This window comes from Larus michahellis, chromosome 7 (genome assembly GCF_964199755.1).
Source record: "Larus michahellis chromosome 7, bLarMic1.1, whole genome shotgun sequence".
In the NCBI taxonomy this organism is placed as follows: Eukaryota; Metazoa; Chordata; class Aves; order Charadriiformes; family Laridae; genus Larus; species Larus michahellis.
The window spans coordinates 4,122,876-4,144,680 of NC_133902.1; the positions used below are offsets into that span (position 1 = coordinate 4,122,876).

General features: G+C 52.7%; 1 protein-coding gene across 3 annotated transcripts in view; it reads right to left on the reverse strand.

Annotated features, from left to right (window-relative positions):
• SMG6 (SMG6 nonsense mediated mRNA decay factor) overlaps positions 1-21,805 on the reverse strand; it is a 117,561-nt gene that overhangs the window by 86,209 nt on the left and 9,547 nt on the right. For all 3 annotated transcript variants that reach the window (XM_074593602.1, XM_074593601.1, XM_074593604.1), the window contains exons 7-10: positions 21,294-21,404; positions 20,423-20,635; positions 4,825-4,886; positions 834-979 (exon numbers count right to left, since the gene is read on the reverse strand). In XM_074593602.1, the coding sequence (XP_074449703.1) occupies positions 834-979; positions 4,825-4,886; positions 20,423-20,635; positions 21,294-21,404 (532 nt within the window). The remainder of the gene's footprint in view (positions 1-833; positions 980-4,824; positions 4,887-20,422; positions 20,636-21,293; positions 21,405-21,805) is intronic.

The following is a 21,805-nucleotide window of genomic DNA, read 5'->3' on the forward strand; positions in this document are numbered from 1 at the left end:
GCAGCAGCTCTCTGGGGCTCAGCCTGATCGCCCACATGGTGGCTTTGACTGAAATGCATCAGCTGGAGGCCTCCATCTTTGGGATCTAAATCCCAAGCCATTGGCATGCGAAACGCTGCTTCCTCCCACCCAGAGAGTTCAGCCCCATCCCTGCTCCCAAACGGGCGGCTCAGGCAGATCTGGGCACCTGCCACCGTGCGTGTTGGGGGGCCACAGGGAAAGCACGTCCCCTGGAAGCACCATTTCAAACTCAGCAGAGGACACTCTGGTTTGGTGGCATCTCTGCTGAGCGGCACGTTAAACCCGGCAATGGCAGAGAGCATTTACAGCCTCCTGGGTGGATGGAGGAGAGGAGGAGGAGGATGAGTAATACTAGATCTCTAGGTGTCTTAATATGGGGAATAGCCTCCAGCCTGGGCTTTCACATCACCCAGCTGCCTGCACAGACACAAGTGGTCACAGGCAACGCCACTCTCCCAAAAGCCAAGGCCTCCAAGATCCTCCCAGCCCTTCCGGTGCCAGCGTGGGCACTGAGCAAGGCCCAAGCTAAATGCTGGAAAGGCAGAGCCATAAAGCAGTGCCTTCCTTCTGTGCTTCATGACTCGGGCTCCAGGGAGATGTGATGCCGCCTCACTCCTCAGGTGCCTCTGCCAGCTCCACCAAGGTCCCTTTGCTGTCCCTACACATGCCGACACCCCCACGCATCCAACCACCGCTCCGCGTCCCCGTCAGTCTTCAGCGGATGAGTCCCCCCCACCCTCCTCCGTGAGCAACTCGGCCATACAGAGAGCGGCTGATCCCCAGCCCGCTTCCCCTAAAGCAGCACGTGGTACCTTTGGGCTGGGAGTTGTACACTGCAAACATGTTGATTGCCACAAGCTGGAGCATGCGGGTGCTTCCGATGGGAGGGGGGCTGTGCTGCAGCAGGACCTGGAACTCCCTCAGGACCTCCTCGGCCACCGCAGGGAAAGTCTCCATCCTGCAGACAGAGAGAGAGTCTGTAGAGCGCAGGCTGTGCCCCCGGGGCGCAGGGCGGTCAGTTGGCACAGCTCATTCAGTGTCACCTCTCCTGGGGAGGGGGGACCCCCTGGGGTGCCGTCTCCTGTGGGGAATGAAGGTGCAGGCTGCGACAGAGGCAGCTGAAGCCTTCCTTAGAGAGGGTAGCGAGGGATTGCTCTGTGACCGACAGGCAGCATTCCTTTGGCAGGAAAACACGGCCTTTATGAGTCATTTCTGACCAACCATTTTTTTCTACTGACTTCTACCAATCTGGGAGGGGTGCCAAGGGGCCAGCAGCTCACTTGGACCAGGAGCAGCCCATGGGACTCCCGAGAAACCCAGGCTACAGCAAACTGCACACACTGGTGCCACATTGCGGATGTGGCAATTCCAGTGCATTGAATGTTGGCCAGAGCGTGCTTCCTCCAGAGGAACGGTGCAGGATCGGATCCCATGGCACCAAGCCCCGTCCCCCCAGGCTACACACTCCCCGGCACTGTGATTGAGCCCCTAAAACTTCATCACTTAGAGGCCCACAGGACAGGGACTGGCAGACTAACGACTGGTCTCGTCTAGCTGCTGGAAGCGTTAAAGCTGGAGCTGGTCCCTGCAGCGCACAGGGCTGCTGTCGCTCATCAGGACACAGCAGCCAGTGGCTACAGTGCCACGGCCGGGGAGGGGGTGCGCTTTCAACACCGCTCACAAGCGCCCACGGAAATCTGACACGTTTATCCGACTCTTCATCTGGCATCACCGAGGGAATTAGCTGAGGTTACTTATCAGGGCTGTCGGATCCTCAGCAACCACCCAGCTGAAGTGGGGTCAAAAACCGAACTGACAGCAATGAAGAGCACAGTCAGTTCACAAAAATGACCGAGACATGGTTGCCCACAACAGCCCTCCCAAAGAAAGTCCTCACCCTGGTATCCCATGAAGACAACTTTATAACCAAGAATCTGCCAAAAATAGTTTCCAACTACTTGGGGGGGGGGGGGCGGGGGGGCGGGGGGAGAGGGAAGGGAGGTCCTCCTGTCCCATTGCCTCTTCTGCTGAGCTCGCTGTGTTACTTCTTGCTCCTACGCTAGAAAAAGCCAGACCCAGCAAGAACAAATATCTGTTTCGCAGCAAGTGCCCGCTCCAGTTATCAGTGACATTGTACTACTGTACCCACACGGGAGCCAGGGAGCCAAAATCCGCAGGGGGTGAGGCATCTGGAGCCAGGGCAGGCAACCTCAGGGGCCTCCATAGCAATTTCCTCTATCTTCCCCCGAGAGATTCAGATCTTGCGATATCAGCACGCTGCAGGCTGGATTAGCAAGCCACTTCTGGTAACCCACATGGGCAATTCTGCTGGGCTTCCCCAACAGACTTTCAGGACAGCAATAGGCTCTATTTTTAAAGACAGAAATGGCTTTCTTCTTAACCATATTTCACGGATGCCTTTCAACAACCGGTTCTGCCTAGCAGCAGGGGCACCCTCTCCCCGGGCACTGTTTGCTGGAGCAGTTCAAAGTCTCTCCTACCTTCCCAAAAACACGGGCTGTAACAAACACACCCCTTGTACTTTGTAGCTGTGCAGAACGGAGCAGCTCTGCCGGTTCAAAAGCGCTGCTCCCCCTGGAAGAGGCAACTTCCCTGGGTTTGGGGCACAGCCAGGGAATTAGAGCAAACTGATTGCTTCTAAAGACTTCCTAATTTTGAGAAATCTCAGACCACATCCAGCATCTCCAGCAACATCCTCCTAGGGCAGACAGGACACTGGGGATGGAGGAGCCCTTTGCAGGATGGATTGTTAGTGCGGAGATGGAAGATTATTGCCATGGAACAACAACAAGAAGGAGCGAGGGCTTCCTCAGCCCCGCCAGCTGTGCTTTGATACCGCAGCACATCTGGAACGGCATGCAGTAACCCCACTGAGCTCAGAACCAGCAGGTCAGGAGCAGAGCGGAAGCTTTTAATAAATGGCTTACCTGTGGTTTTAGGAGCAAAAGAGTCCAATTAGGGCAACATCATCTTTTCCATACCTTTTACAGATAAATCACTGAAGATCCTGCCCAAAGAGGACTCAACTATTCCTCACCTTTTACCTATTTTAAGCGCGGAAGCTGTTTAGCAGGGCTGGACGATTTTCTCTTCCTGTGTCATGGTATTACTTTCTAGTTCCCTTCTAAGTACTTCAGGGGATATTGTACCATTAAACATACTTGGGTTTTCTAAATGACTGCCCTGGGAAGCAACCGCCTCAAACCCTGCATCTTAATTTCACAAAGGTCTCAGGAGCCAAATGTGCAAGCAATCTCTGCAACATCCCCATTAATCCCCCTGCTGGCACGCGTTCAACCGGAGCTGGGCCGCGAGCACGGCCCCACAGGGCCGAGGACCAGCAGCTCCCCGGATGCTCTGCCCTCCGGCGCAGACACGCTGCCGTTACCAAACCTTCCACGGGCTCTTGCAGCTTTCCTCCTCTTTGCTGCGGGCAGGAGGACATCCAGTTCTGCCTCCTCGCTGCAGGCCAGCCTGCTGCCCGCAAGCAGATAATCAGTGCCTTGTGACTCAGGGAGAGACCAACAGCGCTGGCAGCGAGCGGATTGCTCTCCTCCTTGCCCTCAGACAATCAGAGCTTCGACAAATTGGCCAGCACAGCTTCTACTTCCCATTGCTTTACGAAGGGTCCGAACTCAAGCTCCTGACTGGCCACCCCAAAGAGCGCGTTGGATGGAGCAAGCGCTGAGGCTGCTTGGCAGGGTCGGCATTTCCCGCACTGCTGTGCTTCCCCGCTCCAGGAGGGAAAGGGGACATCCCCAGACAGAGGCAGGGAACCGTGCATCTGAGTCAAAAAACCAACAGTAGGGAAAAGATGCCACTTTGCGTTCACACTACCTTCACTTTAGTGGCCTGAAAAAGGTCTCTCAGCCCTTATTTCCACAAGAGACTGAAGGAGCCAACAGAGCTCATGAAACTACATCTGCTTACGAGGCACTGGCAGGCTCAAGCAGAGACCACCGTTGCTGGAGACCACCTGAACCCACGTGAGGCCTCACCACAACAGTCGACGCACCACCCGAGAGCAAGGGCCAGCCCAGATCTGGAGGTGGGACATCTCCGTGGGAAGCCCCTGGGCTGCGAGGCTGAGCTTTGCTCTCTGGGTCAGAAGGACGTCCCTCAGGCTGGGATCTCAGCCCAGACCTGTATCAGGCTTGCTTTGCTTCAAGGGTAGCTGTTCAATTACTTGAAACCAGTTTTTGACAGACATTGCCAAGGGCACTTTGTATAAACCCATTCCCACAGCCGTGGCAGCTCTCGGTTACGAGGCTTTCACTGAAACGGCAGCGAGGAGACGAAGGGCAAGACTTGTCTTGACACGCTCTGGACGGCGGCTTTCAGCCACTGCCTGATTCTGTCTCGATGGCTTTGCGCTCCTTGCGGGCACCGCCACCGAGAGCCCCCCAGAGACACCTCTCCGCTGGTGAAGGAGGGGGGCAGTGGGAGAGAGGGGGGTAAAACCAGAAATTAAGGGATACAGGGCAGGGTTAGGTGGTGGGAGAGAGAGAAAACAGCCATTAGTCCTTCCTGTGTGAGTATCGGCCTCTGCCAGAGGGTCCCGGAGCACAGGCAGGACCAGACCTTGAGGTGGGGGAAGAAAAAGCCCAAACAATAACCAGTGTGGATCGGAGGGCGGGTAAGGAGAATAAGAACCAGGAGGCTAGGCCTGCAAGAATTCACACCCTGTGCCCTCAGCTCCAAACACAGCTTAGTTGCTAACAATATTAAATTCCAAAAAGACTTGTAATGTAGGAAAATAAAATAAACATCCTGCACACTTACCCAATCCTGGTAAACAGCTTCCCATGGGCATGGAGAAAACTGAGGATGAACCTTTTGTTCAGCTGCATGGGAAAAAAAAAAAAAAGAGAGAGAGGAGAAAACAATTAAACTCTCTCCTATTTCCTGTGAATTAAGAATGTCCCCAGTGACAGAAGAACCTGGCCTGGATGCTGGGGGTGGCACTGGAGATGGGAACCAAATGGACATGCCCAAACTCTTACAAACATCATGCACACAGGCACGGGCAAGTGCCAAACAGCTGGAGCTGGAGCGGGGAGAGGCGATGGAGACACAGCACCCTCTGCCGGGTCCTGGGCTCCCTCGCAGGGCCACCAGCCCAGCGGGCACCGGCCCCGGGCAGCTCCGACTGCCTGCGGGTCAGTTCTTGGCTAAAGGGTTCCTCCATCGCACCCCGTGAGCCCGAAGCGGAGCAAAGCCAAAGGGCTCACGCAAAAGGAGTCCCCCCTCAAAGGCAGCCCTTCCCACTAGCGTTTCCCACCAACGGGGAAAAAAAAAAAAAAAAAACAAACAAACAAAAAAACCCAACCAACCAACAGAAGCAACTTGTTCAGTGCTCCACAACTGCGGCAGAGGCTGAGCAGCCTCTGGTCAACGCGGAGAGGGAGCGGACTGTCCTCCTCCCCAGTGCTTTTCCGCAGAGAAGCCAACGCAGCGAGCCCAGCAGCATTTGTTTGTGCCCTGCCAGGAGCAGCTTTCAGAAGCGTGGGGGCATGGGGGTGACGCTGCACCCCTTTGTTTAACCCCAGCCTTAAGCAATTACAGAGAGGGAGCTGGCGATCAGACGCATCAGAAAAGCCCCTGAAAGCCTGCAGCAGCGATGCCGCCATCGAACTACCGGAGCAACATGGGGCTAAGGGGACAGAGGGGGAGCTGGCTGGAGCACACGCTGTGAAGGCAGCTTCCTGCCCTCCTTAGCTCCAGTAACACCAAAACCTGACTTGAATAATTACTTACTGCTGCTCTAAGCCACCTCTGCTAGCTCAGGAGAGCTCCGGGCTTTCCCAGTCCTTATCTAAAGGGCTTTGAAGGAGGCTGCGGGTGTGTAAGCAGTCACTTTGCCTGGCCCTGGAGGTGGCTGTGTCATGCTAGGAGAGGACTGGCCTGGCTCTTACCTTCTCCACAGCAAGAGGCTTTTCCTCTCGCACCCACGCGCCTGCACAGCCTCAGCGCGGTGAGAAAAGCCAGGCCCCCAGCACCAGGTGGGGAGATGCTGACCAGGAGCGACCCAGCCTGAGCACCACCGCTGTGCTCCCATTCACACGCCAATTTTTATATCTTGAACCCCCTCTATAAAGGTCAGCGACGCCACTTCCATTACGGGGGGGGGGGAGGGGGGCGGATCAGACGCGCAGAGGGAGGACGAGGTTACCGGGCAGGGCTGTGGCAATGGCCGGCCATGGTCATGCAAGACGGTGCGAGACGGCCACCAACCAGTGCCTCCAGGCAGCACCGCGCTCCCCGTCATGGCTGGCTGTAGGGGATGCTTATCACGGGCAGTCCCGGCTCTGGCTTTACCTCCCACCCTCATTTGCCGAACCCTTCGGCTCACGCCATGACTTATGCCAGCTGCTCGGCGAGGTGCGATTGCTCGGTTAGGTGTAATTAACCCGGGCTGCGTTCCCGGAGGACCCATGCAGGAGAATGATGCCCTGCTGCAGAGTCGCTCCTGGGCCATGTGCGAGTTTAAACATAAAACCTGTCTCATAAAACAAACCAGACCAATTAAACTGGCCCCCGCAGCAAGGGGTTCTTGCTTACTCACTATTTTACTGCCGCCCTAAAGAGCCCTTTCCACTGGAACTCGACTTTATTTGCCACCATTTTATTAACTCTGCAGATGAGACCCAGAAGAGACTGGGGAATATTGGGACAGCACAGCAAAGCCCTTATTCACCCTGCCAGCAAATTTTGGACGTAGGTGCTTCTCCACCATCCTCCTTAGGACACCACGGCAACTAAGAGCTTGAAAATGTTAGCGTATTTCTTTTCCAGCAGCAGCTCGTGGAGGTAGGAAGCTGGTTCGTGACCAGCGCCGGGGCTCCGGCTGCAATCACGTACCCTGACCTGTGTCTACTGGGCAGCCTGTTGCAATGCTGGTTGGCACGCCGCTCATGGGGGAAAAAAAAGAAATTGAGGCAGAAATTTGTTGGTTATTTTTTTTTCCCCCTCAAGGCCCACGTTCACCCGCAGCCCCGGGAGCGCTCGCCCTGCAATCCCAGCACCTCTTTACTGGCAGCGGGGGAGTACCAAAACTCCCCACCTTGAATGGAAAGTGACGCCTGCGCCCAGCAGGGACGTGCCCAGAGCGTTCCCACGGAGACGCCTGGCTCTGGGAGGGCTCCCCGGGACCTCGGCTTCGCCCCCATCTTCTCAGAGCAAGTTTCACGCTCAGCCCTTTTCACTCGCAATCCCAAGGACTAACCAGTGACACTCCACAGGAACCAGTGCTGAATGGGGTCATGGATACGTGCAAATATATGATTTTTATTTAAAGGAAGCAGGATACCTGCCTCTAGGAAAGATGCATGTTTCATACCTCTTGCCAACTTAAGCGCGAACCCAGCAAGCCCAGGCAGAGACCTGTGTGCCCCAGCACTGTGGCATCTCAAGAAGGCACCTCTCACGCTTCTTTCACCACTTCTTCTCTCACAGCCTCAAGGTTTTGATGAGCTCATCACTTAACTTTGGACCTTTCGTCTCCGAGTTCACGCTAAGGCCACGGGTTGCTTTGACTGGGCTTTTCTCTGAATGACTCTTTCTGTAGTGACTCACCTGTCCCTCAGTCTCCGGGAGCCCTGCCTGCTCCTCCCGTCAAACGCCGCTTCTCACGGCGAGAGGGAAACAGTGACTTCCACCGAGCGGCCCGGCTTCAGGGCAGGGAGGAGGAAGTCCCGTCACCTGCTGTTCTGCAGTCGCACAGCAGAGAGGAACGCTTCCCCAAAGCCCTACGAGCGTGGTCGCTACCCTGACGGTGCTAGCATGAGACCCGCAAACTCCTTGCCTTCATCCCGCTCACTGCGCAGTCCGAGGGTTGGATCCCTCCAAGGGTTTCCTGAAAACGGTCCTTGTGCCAATGTCAGGACGCCAAGGGAAGACAGGGCTCCCTGCGCGCTTACGTCGCTGCCCTTCGAGGGCAGCTTTGCTCCTTGGGCTGGGGAACCAAATTTGGCTGGTCCCAGTTGGTCGCTTGAGAAGAGCCCACCAAGTAAGGCTTATACAACAACGAAACTATGTCAAAAAATGGATTTTGGCCCTTCCAGTTGAAAAGCGGGCATCACAGATATGGAAGTTATGAGCATATAGTGAAGGCATTAGTTATAAAAACAAACCAGCTGTCAAGAAGAAGAAGGGGTCCCTGCACACAGTAGTGCCTGAAGCTGAAAACAGCTGTTTCGGCTGTCATGAGTCAGCATGTGCAGACAGACTAAATCCACCTGGGAAGAGGCAACCTCACCAGAGGAAGCAGCCCACTGCTGCTTGGGGAGCATTCACACACTGCACCGCCAACCAAACTGGATTTGTTACCATGGAAGACATCAACAGTGACTAACAACTTCTCGCGGAGCGGCTAAGTGCAGAGATAGCAACGGTCCTGGAACAGCCAGCTCAAATCACCGAGAGGCCACGAGGAGTACATCCTGACAACACGCAGAACAGAGGTGGTGAGACAGCTTCAGCAAAGGTTTGTCATGTCTTGAGCCAGAAAAGAAGAAAGCAAGACCCAACCTCAAGAGACGGTGCGCTGACCAAAAAGGGTTGAAAACGGTGTCTCCCACCCCAGCACGGAAAGACTGGAAATGCCACCGCTGGGGGGGTGCTGGAAAAGGAGTGCTACGAACCGGGCTGGGAAGCGGAGCCGCCGCGCTCGAACCCAGCACGGACCCATTTGGCTCACTGCGAGGAGCGCACAGAGCTTTGGCACCTGAGCATCAGTCCCAGCTGTGAAGGAGGCACCAAATAAGGGAAGGATTCTGGAGCGGTGACTCCTGGGGAAAAAGCATTTCAAGTTAAAAATTGTTACTTCAGGTTTGGAAGTAAATTTCAGGATCTGGTCTTTATCAAGCGAGGCAAACTTTCTTCAACATCAGCAAAGCATCTGTGGAGCAGAAAGTGGTGTCAGAGTCAAAATAGGCTGCAAAAGACAAGTCCATTAATCAAGAGACCAGATGCAAAACTGCCTGTAACAAATGCGCCGTCTCCACCGGAGTGGAAGGGACTGGAGCACAGCGGGACGTTCTCCTGAGTCTAGGGGTCTCCTCGGTGACAAGGGGTTGAGATACAGACCACAGAGCCACATAGCTCCGCTCCAAAACACGTACCACACTCGTCCCAGATATTTTCAGGGTTTCTTGGGCAGCCAGGCTTTTCCAGGCACAGCTTCCTTGCTGAGAACTGCGTGAAATAACATCCAGGCACCCAAATCATGCCGTATTCTCACTCCTAGCTCAAGGGCTAGATATACCATGTTAACTATTCAGATTATCCCTCTCTTCCACCGGCAGCTCCTTCAGAGCTTTGCACCACCCAGCCCAAGGGCAGCAGCGAGACCACTACCTCCCCTGGAGACGGCCTGACAGATACGAGCCTGAGCCTTTATCCAACGCCATCCCAAAGGCGCAGGGCACAGCTCTGCCTGGTGTTTTCCATGGCAGTATCTCACTGAAATAGCACCGAGCGCTGACACAGAGCTTCCCGAAAAACCCAAGACGCTGCAGGGGGCTCGACTGGCGAGAAACCAGGAGGAGGTTTTTGCTGCTACAGGTGCAATCGCAACAAAGCGCTAGTGGCAAGTGCTTTGGACAAATGGCTACCTACACAAAGGAGGCAAGACAAAAGGGCTAGTAAGATCGTCTGGCATTTTTACAGTATTTACAAGATACCCACAGAGATGTGGGCAAATTCCAGCTGGGCTAATTACCATAATCATTCCTTTTCATACACCACCTGCAACCACAAATGGATACTGAGCCCACCTCAGCCGCTTCTTGCCACGTGTCCTAGTGCAGGTTTCTGTTTAACAGCTGCAACGTCCTGCCCTGAAACGGATTCATTTCTGTAGCATTAAAAGCAATTCCAGTGAGAATCCTGATGCTTAACCTGAGACACCGCACGAAGGTAAAATCCAATTTGCTACGACATGGAAGAAAGAGGGAACCCTGATGTATTGTGGCCTTGAGGCATAGAAAAATTCACTTCCAGGTAAAGAGACCTTGAGACATTCCTGCAGCTTCCTGATTTTTTGGGCTGCAGCAGCTCCAGGACACATCTCATGGCTATAAGAGTTGCAGTCTATCAGAGCTGAAGTCCCCCCAGTAAAACCAACGAGCTTTTGATTTTTCCCTTCATCGCTGAAGGGAGCCGGTGAGATGAGAGACACAAGCAAGAAAATTGCACGCTTTGGTAATCAAAAAAATCAAGCAGCGGTAACTTCACTGGCAATGAAACAAACATCTGACCTAGAAATAAATTTAACATTACTTAATAACGGATTTACTAGTGGGACTTTCAATTTAAGGAAAACAGGTCAAAGAGAATATTTATACGCACGTTATTTCCTTTTCAACCAAATCTGTATCTAAGTTCGGTTTCTATAAATTAGTAATACATAACATTCTTGATAAAAATATTACCATTACATAGATTAAAACCTGATTAAGTAACCTCTTAAAAAGCAGCAGCCTTCAGAGACCCTCGCTAAAGCGGACGGAAAGAGGTCGGTAGGGACTCACTAGCAACGTTTTTAAATCGACGAACCGAAAGCAAATTCTGCTGCCAAACTGCCTGCGACACAAAGGCGAACGGAGCTTCAGGTAACGATGGCTACAGCGCGCTCACACAGGCTTATCACGATCGCTTCAAAATCTGGGGGTTTCCAGCACCAAACGTCACGTTACGCATCTGGGATCGCGTAAAATTAAGTCTGCGGGTGACCGTGCCCGAGGCAGCTTCTCCCGAAAGGCTCTAGGGACTACAGCGGCTTACTTCCCAACGCAGTGTCCGGTAAAAAGGGTTAACGCATCCCTTAGACGTACAAGCAGGCACCGGACAGCACAGTTACATCTATATACGGCACTGGCGACGCTGACACTGAAATACCACGTCCAGTTCTAGCGCCCTTATTTTTCTTTCTTTCTTTTTTTTTTTTTAAAAAAAAAAGGATGCTGAAAAAATTGGGAAGGATCCAAAAAACCAGCCATAAAAAGTGATTCAAAGGCTAGAAATGATGTCTCGCAGTGAAAAACTTAAACAGCTCAATCTGTTTAGTGTATCAAAAAAGACCGGGAGGCGATTTGATCGCAGGGCGCGAAGCGCCTCCATGGTACTTAAGGGCTCTTTACACTCGCAGAACAGCAAAGCACAAGAACAAACTGGAAACATTTACTCTGGAAATAAGGTATAAGTGTTTCAGAACCAGCGCAATTATCACTGGAATGAACTCCCCAGGAAAAGGGTGGATTCTCAAGGCTGGATGTCTTTCTGGAAGTTTTGCTTTAGCCAAAGACAAGTTATTTGGCTTCATACAGGAGTAGCAGGGTGAAATTTAAGGACCTGCGATATACAGGAGATCAGACTAGATGATCTAATGGTCCCTGCTGGCCATAAACTCTACGAATCTATGCAAACATGCCAGAGAGTCCTCAGCTGAGATATCAAGTTAACTTTCAACACAAAACTTTTCACAAATTGGCTCTGGTGCTGCAGGTCGTTCAGGATACAAGCTCAGCTCTTCAAGGCTGCATCTGGTTAAGCACCGACAGGGAGATGACCCAGGCAGAGCCGTTCTTTGTCCAGCAGGTAAAGGAGGAGGCCACGCGCTGTGCGCTGAAGCAGCTCCAACCAGCAAAAAGCAGCTCATATTCAAACACACGCTGTTTGCCAGGAGTAAACAGCATTCCCTTCCTGCAATAGAAAACCGACACCAAGAACCGTGTGATGAGTTCTGGTCATAAGAGATCTCCTGTCGATGTAGCTCAGGGTGTTGTCAGCCTTCTTCACTACTCCAGAGTAGATTATTGGTGGGGTTAAAGCACGAAGGAGAGAGATAATATGAGAAATTACGCAAGGTGAAGACGGAAGAGATCTAACCCTGAAAGGCTTAGGATGGAGTTAGGCCAACAGAGAAGACATTTGGACAACAGGCTGAGCGGAGACGGAGCTTCCAGGAGGATGACAGCATTATCGCACGCAATCCTCACGCTCCCGCTCTCCCAGCCCTGCTCACCGGCAGGAATAACGGCAGCCGCTCACAGCCAGCCTGTGCCCAGGCTCCCACTACCTGGAGGTAGTTGTCCGCTCAGCCGCATTCCCAGAGTATTTCTGGAGCCTTCACTTCTACCTGAGCAGTGTATCGCAGGGCACGAAGGCATCTCCCTCTCCGCTTTGAATCACGCAGCAATGAAATCTGCTGGGGAGGAAGAGTAGAGCCAAGGACAGAGGAAATGACACAGATTCCAGCAGGTTCCACTCCCTGATCCTCCGGAAGGAAGTTTCTTTCCTAATACCCACCTCCACAGTGGATACGAAGCCCGTCTGGAAATGGCTCATTCAACACTAAAGAGAAACAAGCGCTCCCCCGTGCCAGAATTAAAAGGTCTGGCTGTGGAAAATGAGATGCCCATCCCAAAAAGCGTACAACAGACAGCAGAAAAAGTTGGCGTGGGCCAACTTCAGACAAAGATCAAGGTTAGAATAACCAAAAAAAAAAAAAAAAAAAACAAAAAACCCACGCTCAAGAGAAATCACTGTCTCCAGCCTTCACCCTGCTCTGGGGGAAATTTCCCAGCCCTGCTATTAGGCATTTTACTTCCTTTACCTCTACTGCCAATTCTGGCAGTATTCTCGTGTGAAGTGCAAACTCGCCCTCCCCACATCACCCTGCAGTGCCTGGATCATCAAATCCGCTGCCACGAGAAAGGACTAATGTGCAGCAGCAGGAGGGGGTTTGGTTACACACAAATCCCTGGCTGATCAGCACCAGCAGGAGAGGAAATGAGGAAAGAGTGACTGACAGGGAAAGGCGGTTTCTGGATGATTGTACTTGGTTTTAGAGTATGAGAAGCTTGTTGGAACTTGAAGTCTCGCCCCCCCTCACCGCAGCCTCTCTGAGCACTGGGATATAGCAGAGCCCCTCGCGCAGGCATAAGTCATTCATGTCCTTGTAGCGCTCCCACCTCTGATCCACCACGATACTTCTACACACATTAGCACCAGATGCCTGTTACCGGAAGGGGAACATTGTCGGTGTCTCTCCCATTCGAGTAACATTAGTCCCTGCCTTGTTCTTCGCAGTTAAATAAAACCACTGACATGGTCTAAAAAGAAAAGAAAAGGAAAAAAAAAAAAAAACCAAAAAACAAAAAGATCAACACCAACTTCTGGAAACTCTTACCGATAGCTTAGCCTTCACTTTCTGGGTAGTGACAAAAGGTCAAGTTGCGCTGGAAAGCAACATGTGGGTTCTACACGACATGCGTGCACAGGCTAAATCAGTAACCAGGCTCTGCGAGCTCTGCCGAGCTCCGGGAGCTTTAGCGGAGCAGCACTGAGCATCCACCGACGATCACGAGCTCGGACAAGGTGCATCAGCGTTTCTGGTTGGATTGCTAACGCAGGAACTGCAGCGGAGAAGGTTTTTTTATCAGCATTTTAAAGTAAAAAACAGAGTTTATTACAAAAAGTGCAGGGAGGGTGCACAACTGGCAGGCAAAACCAGCCAGTGCTAAGCTGCATGGCTGAATGTCACGTCTCAAACCCAGAGAGGCTAGAAGTGTGGTTTTAGCGTTTAACCAGTTTCAACTGCAGCCTGGCACTCTTTTACTTCCTCCGCAGAGAAGTCTTCTCACTGCTAGGGGAAAGAAACCAACCTTACCACGCGAAACCAAACGGCTAGAGTAAAAATAAAGCCCCAAGGTGGTTTGGTGACCGAGGTCACATTAGGAGGCGGAGGGGTTGCAGGCTGGGGAAAGCACTCAGAAATACTCACGCTGCCAACCGAGAAAGAGATTACAGAAAAGGAGGTAGGGCAGAGAATTAACACGAGTCCAGCCGTGAAGAGGCTGAGAAGGCTCTTTCACACGCCACCAGCTCCCCCATGCTCAAAACAGTTTGTAAACCGTTTCCTAAACACAAAGGAAAAAAAAAAACCCAGACCTGGTCCTGACCTCCACGAATGAGTAACCAAAGCCAACAGCTTCCTGCAAGCTCGCAGGAGCGAGGGAAGGAGAGACTGCCTGGGCGGGACAGAGGGAACTCCAGGTTTCTCCCCCTCAAGTCCCGCTTTGGACACAAAAATCAAGGATGCAACACCTCCTGCTGCTTTTTCATGTGGGTGGTGGAGAAAGGACAGAAATAAGGAGGTGCCGCCTCTAACTGATTACTGATGCCTATGATTCCCACCCCAGAGAGCTCCTCTGCTGGTTTTTGTGCCGCAGGGGAGGCTCGGCAGAGGCTCCTTGCAGCGTTGCAAAGGTGCGGATCAAATACAAGCAGCAGGCTGGAGGGGAAGCACTGCCTTCCCTTAACAGCAAGGGCAGGCCATAACGCAACACACCACAGACGGGATCACTCGCGTCAAATACTAAAGAGCACTTAACCGTAGAGGAGATAAACTTCCTGGCTTAACACAAGCCGCCTTCCTGTACCAAGGTGCTGATGGCAGCCTGATCCAAGGCCTCGCTGCGAGACCTTGTGTATATCCCGCTGCCGGCTTGTGCGCTGAGAAAAACCCGAGGGGACACTCCCTTCTGTGTCCCCTCCCTTTGGGGACACACCTACGTCACCGCTCTGGTGTGTGGCTCAGATGTTTAACAGGCGTGAGAAATGGCTTCAGCAGAAAAGCCTGCCGGGCATCTCCAATAGCGGTTTCCGTTCCCTCCACTCTCTGCTCAGGCATATAGCGTTGGGTGAAAAAGGCCCTGAAAGCCAGCAAAAGTCAGCACAGGCTTCCAGGGCATCGTGTGCAGCCTGCAGGGTTACCTTTCTGGGGAGTCACGTCCCAGCAGCAGGGAGAAGGCAGGCATGCCTGCACTTTCATACTGCCCATCTAAACCAGCAGCGCAGCCTCGGCTGCCCGGATCTATTTTCCAGATTAGAGACTCCTAAAAAAGGACCATTTTGAACACTTTACCCACCTGATGAGATGGAGGTAGTAAACGAGGGAGCCCTGTACTTCATCCGGTACGGATTATTTGTTAAGAGTCTGCACGGAAGAGAAAAGATCAAGCCTCATCTTCCACTGTCCTGAGAAGAGCCACCCAGCCACGCTGGCAGTCAGAAAAATGCTCCCACCAGCCCGGCAGCAGACTCAGGGGCAGACACTCCAAAAACAACTGAGTTTCCCAAGCAGCCTTTTATCCACGCATCCGTAGGGAAGAACAGCCATCGCTATAGGGAAACATCATTTCCAATTTTGCCTGTCACTTACATTTAGTCATGTGTAATGGAAAAGAGTCACAAGGCAGGAAAAGAGCCGAGAGTGAGGGAGCCGCTCCGAGTGAACAGGTATGCCTCTGTGGTGTATTCAACACCAGCAGAGTTGGGCCACGCTCACAGACGCTCTGCTCACACCACCGCAGCCTTTTAACAAACCAGACGCCCCGAGGACCACAGGGAGTGACAAAAAGGCAACCCCAACCTCTGAACATCGGTCACCACCGCTCCCAGGTGCAACTGGCCCAAGCAGAGGACAGGCTGATGGAGCAAAACGGCCAAGAAACCCCCACCAAAATTGCTACTAACGTGAGGTTTTTGTCCTGCCGCCCCGTATAAGCGCCCCTCTCCAGACGCAGAGCCCCAGAGACAGCTCTCCCAGAGGAAAAACTCCACTGCCTGAAACCAGCCAGGAGAAGGAGCCAGCCCAGCCATCCCAGCAGCTGCTGCCCAAGAGGAACCAACGCAAAAGGAAAAACGGATGTGAAACGTGCAGGAGCTGACAAGGACAGTGACCCTCTTCGCTAAAAACACATGGCCTCTGTTGAGGCAGCCCAAAAGTGCCTTCTCCAGCCTTGGACCACAGCTGGGCTGCAGAAGGGTAAGTGGACGCAGCATCACGGTGCACAGGTGAGGCAGGAAAAGCCAGAAATAAAACCAAGCAGGCAAGAAGAGCTGAGAAAAACAGAAGATGAAAATCCTTGGAGATGCTTCATCTCACAAAGACACAAATCAGAGCAATGTGAAGATGGCCCCAACCAGGCACTGCGTGGTAGGTTCTCAGTTAGCCGAATCCCGACCTAGAGGGGAAAAAGCAGGACAGCTCTCACTGCCTCCACTGCTTTGAGAAGGCAGCGCAGAGGCCCATCCAGCTGCAGAGGACCGTCTCCCTGCGTGCGTGGCACTCATCTGATTTTCTACAACTTGGGAGATGGAAGGAGATGAAGAGGTTCAAGAGACCCGCTACTCGTCTGAAAGACGATACAAACCAGCAGCCAAATACAAAATACAAAAAAGCGCCCAAAGATGCCCGCTGCTTACAGCTCCAACATCGCCGCTCGGGCCCCTGGTACTGACACCCATTACCGGCACAGAGTGACACCTCAACATACAATAAGTTCCCAAAGAAGAGCACAGCAGGCAATAAAGAAGAAACACAAAAGTAAGAAACCTTCTACGTTCAGCGTATGAAAGAACTTTGTCTTCTTGGTTTTGGTAAACCTACTGGTAGTATTCACTGCTCACTTGTGGAAACCCTGATGCACTGTCCATGCCCCCTGCTGCTGAGAAGAAAGCCTGTGTAAAGAAATGGAGGTTAAAACCTGCTCTAAACTTCAGAGATAAAGATTCCACCGCAGTTTCTCTGATGTTGCAAAGGGGTTGTTGCTCCACGGGCACCTAGTACCAGGGAAACGCAACACTTCCGTCCCTAACCAGGAAGCTGGGGGAAAACGGGAAGGTTCCTGCAGCCAATGCAGAAAGCTGAGACAGCAGATCTTGACACTGGCCTCTGGCTTCCCTGAGAGCTTTTTGGGTGGCCCTACCAAACTTTTGATGGCTCTACAAGACTGACCTCTTGCAAAGAGGCTAGCAGACTTAATTCTTTAATGATGCTAAAGTATTCAGACATCTGGAGAGAAGTATTATTCAATTACTGTTGTGCCAAGGGAAAAACTCTCTTCCCTAATCTTAGCTGCAGCTATGGAGTAATCTTTATTAGTGCATGCACGCTGCGTGATAACACAAGGAAGTATCTACTGCAGAGCACAGGCAGCAGGCAATAACTACTGTGGGAACCTTAACTCAGCATTTCCTGACAGGGGTGATTAAAATCTCAAACTCAGTGTAATATTAACACTTTCTCAAGAGACTGACAGCACATTTGCCCTGTTTACTTTACCAATTCACAGTCTGCGCAGTAAGCTGCATACGGTACTATCAGATTTAGGATTGATACAGACTCATGGAAAATGAAACCAGTGGTAGAGAAGAAATGGCAGAGACTCAGCTCCTCAGCTCAATTTGCCCTATCCAGCTGTTTTTTAAAACAAAAGCAATACAGCTGTTCATTGATCCAGCTGCCTTTTTTGTGTTTCTTATGGGAATCCCACACAAAGTGACCTGATACTGTCAGGTAAGCAGGGGTCAGCCTGGACTCTCCTGCCACTGCACACCTAGAAACACGCAAGGTGTAACGGACCAGAGAACAGCCATTCACAGAGCGAAACCCCAAAACACTGCGGGCACAACAGACAAAACCTTAAGCACAAAACAGCCAGGCTGCAACCCAAACGCTTCTTCAGCTCGCTTTGAAACTGTCCCATGCCCTCTGTGCCAGCAGTGCCAAACCCAGTTAACGTGGAAGGGGCCAAACGGAGATGCACGCCCCTCGGTGTGGACAGATGTTCTTCTGGCTCTGCATCTCCCTAGAAAACATGATGCAGCAAACTGTGAAAGAAGCAGCTATGCCAAACCTCCACCTAAACACACAGTGCCAAGGCAAACTGCCAGCTCCACACGCCACCTTCCCTTGTCACAGCAGCGGCTGCAGTGTGAGCTGGCCTTCTGCAGACTCGCCATCGCGCCTTACTAACTCCATACAGCTGGCTCCTAACCCTGAAATAGAGTAATGATGGTTGTGTCTTTGTGTAGGGCTACAGAAGGAAAAATAAAGTCAGCACTGAGAAGAGACACGTGGGCATGTGCGGAGCAGCCTCTCTGCTCGCTGACGGGGACAGCATGCACATCAGCAGGTCCTGGGAGAGTTATCATTCAGCAGCTCCCTGCCAAGCGTGCCACCACATAGGACTGGCACCTGAGCGCCTATACAATGAAGAAAGGGACCACTGAGGACAGAAAACGTCCCAAATCAATTTCTTGTCACCTGTGAAACAGCCAGCATCTCCACAGTAAAAACACCAATCACTTTTGGTTTGGGCTGGGTTTGAAGCAACAGTCTCCGTTTGAAAGGCAGAAGGATCCTCTCTCCCACGCTTCTGCCCAGTACACGTCCAGAGCTGTTAGGGTCTGTACTTGCGGTGTTATATCTGCTTCTGGAAGCCGAACACTTTCCTATTCTGCCCCGTAAAATTCCCTTCTCTGGCCCAGAAACAGCTGCCGAAAAGACTGATGCCCGAGGAGCTACCTGCAGAGCACAGCTCTCGGTACAAACGAAAGAACGCAGCTTGCCTCCGCCTTTCCAAGGGCTAAAGCCGGCGAGGAAGGAACCAAGGTGGCAACGGCGCAGTTTAGAGCCATTTCCCCGAAACGACAGGTAAGCACTGGCACACATCCCCTGGGAGAAGAGCTGTTCCCCTCCGCCCGGCTGGGGGACGCGGGCAGAGGTGCTGCCAGCATGGGGGCTGCTGCCTGTCCCTGGCGCAGGCAGGGCCCTTCCGAGGCCAAACAGTGCCACACAGTGGCAACGCACGGTCTGCTCCGCTCCTTTCCAGAGAAGGAGCTGCAAACCACTCCGCCATGCAGCGAGGAAGAGGGTAAGAGGCTACAGCTTCAAGGAGCGAGGAGTCCAGAGCTTCCCGAAGACCTGCTGTCTTTATCCAGCCCGCAGCTTCACAGCACGGGAGCTTTGGCAGTGAAACAGATTTAAGTTTTCCTCTCCACCCGGTTATTTTGGTGACACGGCCACGGCACAGCTCCACAAGCGGTTGTGCCAATGCACGTGGAGTGCTGCACCGCGGCACCGCACCAGGCACAGGCAGCCCAAGTACAAATATTTTTGCCAAAAGCGGCAGTGCCCAAACCTGTGCCCTCAGCTCCCCCCGCCCTTTCGCCGTGGTATTTCTGATCACGCGGCCCCTCACTCTAAGCGGGGAAAGCTTTCCGCGAGCCAACGTTTCAAATAGGTGAAGAAATCAAGACTGATGGCAGTAATCAGCCGCGCAATCTGTGCGGGCGTTGCCAGCAACCTGCACTTCAGAGAGCGCAGCCCCCCGCTGAAGAGACCGAGGGCAAGCTCTAGCAAACGGTGCTGCGCTACAAACAACAAGACATCACTGCCCCCTACTTTGCTGGCGGTTACGCTCCCTCACATGGGAGCGCTGCAACAGAGAAACTCCCAGCGCCTCAAAAACACTCACAGCGTCTTATGTCAAAGCATCTTCATCAATGATTTATGGAGAGGCTAAAGCTTGGCACGGTCCTTTCAATGATGCTGAGGAAGCAAAGGTCTCCAGAAGAGAAGCTGAGAAGAGGGAAAACAACCAAGGGCAGTAACGTCTTAAAAATGCTGCAGCTATGTGCCAGAGCTTATCTTTCAAAACTCCAAGACTTCACCCCAGTTCCACCCAGCTGAAGTCACAAACTGGTTATAAAAGTGCAATCGAATCTGCGAAGCTCTGGGCCCCACAGCCTGCCGAGAAGGTCTTCCCAGTTCTGCTAAACTCACATCCTTAACAGCCATTTTAGGACAGGCAGCCCAGAGCTCCCTGGCAAGTTCTCTTACGAGCCGCATGTGCCAACGCAGTGCAAGGATTCCTGGAGGATGAGCTCCCAACCACCACTGCCTTCGCCTGCATTCCTGCGCCTGACAAACAGAGTTCACTCGGGCTCCTCTTGCAAGGTACAGAGCTCAGGCAGGCGCACGAGAGACGCCATTAGTCGATTCGTTTTTTATCCTTGCAAAAGAACGGCACCAGTCTGACCCCTCAGCAGAACCAGTAATGCAAATATGACACCTACGCTGCAAATTAAAACCATGGTTTTCAGGTTCCCAGTGCAAACCTCTGATCATCTGGCACTGGGACAAGTGACCCACTTGCAGAACAAGCCTCGGAGCTTACAGGGTCACTGTTAACCCTGGTCTTCAGCATCTGACCTCATTTCCCACCGGCAACCTCACCCAAGTTAGAGCCCTCAGCAGAGGCATTTTACAGCATCTTCTGTTTGTGCCTCTCCTAGTCCGTATCAGCCACGCCAGCACACGCTGCCAAGAAATGGATGGTAACAACATGCCTTAAACATGAGAGGCACGAGGTCACCAGCTCCTCAGCCTGACCCAGGCACAGCTCCCATAGGGGAAGCCAAAACACTGGAAAATTTAGCAACAGGAAAGCAAAACAGATCCAGTGTCATTCCACCGCATTCCAAACACATGACACGAAAGCCAACTGCTGCCTCCTGCGGTACTCACGTCGCTGGGGCTGAGGTTCCCAAGACCGTTGTCCTGCTCAGAATCCCTGCCGGACTCATGGCCCTGGGAGGAGCGGGGGTGGGAAGGATGGATCCAGATCTCCAGCCGCGTGGCATCATCTCCAACTTGTCGCAGTGTGGATTTCTTGCCCTTCCCCCGGCGGCTGGGGCTCAGATCCAGCACCTGATGTTTCCTCTGCTCCATCTGCTCAGCCTGGGCAGACATGACAGATTTCAGATCACCCAGGGATCAAAGTTCAGGAAAAGTACAACATTTTATTTACATGGAGAAAACAGCGCTTCAGAACTACAGTAACTCACTGACAGGTCCAGAATTTGCTTTCTGACCCTGTACGGACAGTGCAGGTGAGAGGTTCTCAACTCCAGCTGCCCCGGGAGAAGAAGAGCTGTGTCCAGTCCTAGTGGCATCTGACAGCCAGTGTGCTGTATCTTTGACTTGGGGTGTCCCTCTGGGGCACAAAGGGACTGCAGCCTCTTTTGTCCACCCCCATAGGTGTGGGGCACCTCTGGGATAAGGCAATGATCATGCTGCATGCCACCGCCATGCTGCAAACCACAGCAACCTACAGCTCTTGCTGAGCTTAGCTGTTTTACAGTTTGTGACCCAGAAACGAGAGATTTGGCTGCCCAAACAACCCCAAAAGCAAGCTGAGGAGAGGCAGAAAACGACATCACCATTCCAAAGGCTGTGTCTTTCATCTGACTCCCAACGTGGAATTTCTTAGAAGTAGGTAAGTGGTGACTTCAAGTCCAAAAGCCATCATCACCCTTGTCTCTGGATCACAGCTCTCCAGCACGGGAGAGCCAACGCGGGCAGCTGCAGCATCCTACAGCCCAGCTCCAAGACTCACCTTGCGTTTTGTCTCTTCAAACAGACTCATGAGGCTCTCCTTGGCCGTGAGGATGGGATTGCTAGCTGCCAGACTGCGCATGTAATAGTAGACGGCATCCAGCTTTCTCCTCTGCAAAAACACAACCAGACTCAGAGCTGCCGCTCATTCTGGGGCATTCAGGGCCAAGCCCCCGTATCCTTCGCCTTCCCTGTCCCTCAATACACGTGCCACCTCCCTCTATAGCGCCTGGGACAGACCGACATGCCGACAAACAGTACGACAAGCAGGACTTTGAACTCTCCAGCCACATTCACAGCTACATACAAGCACCAGCACAGAGCACAAGCCCTTTGCCAGGATTAGGGAGCGCAGGTGACACCGCAGCCTGCGGACTCGCTTGCTCTAGCCCTGAGGCTGCTCCAGAAGCCATCGACCCCGAGGCTCGCACAAACCAGCCTCTCACCCAACATCGCAGTAAAAGACTACAGTATAAATACTGAATTCCTGACAGTTCAGGAAATAACCCCTTT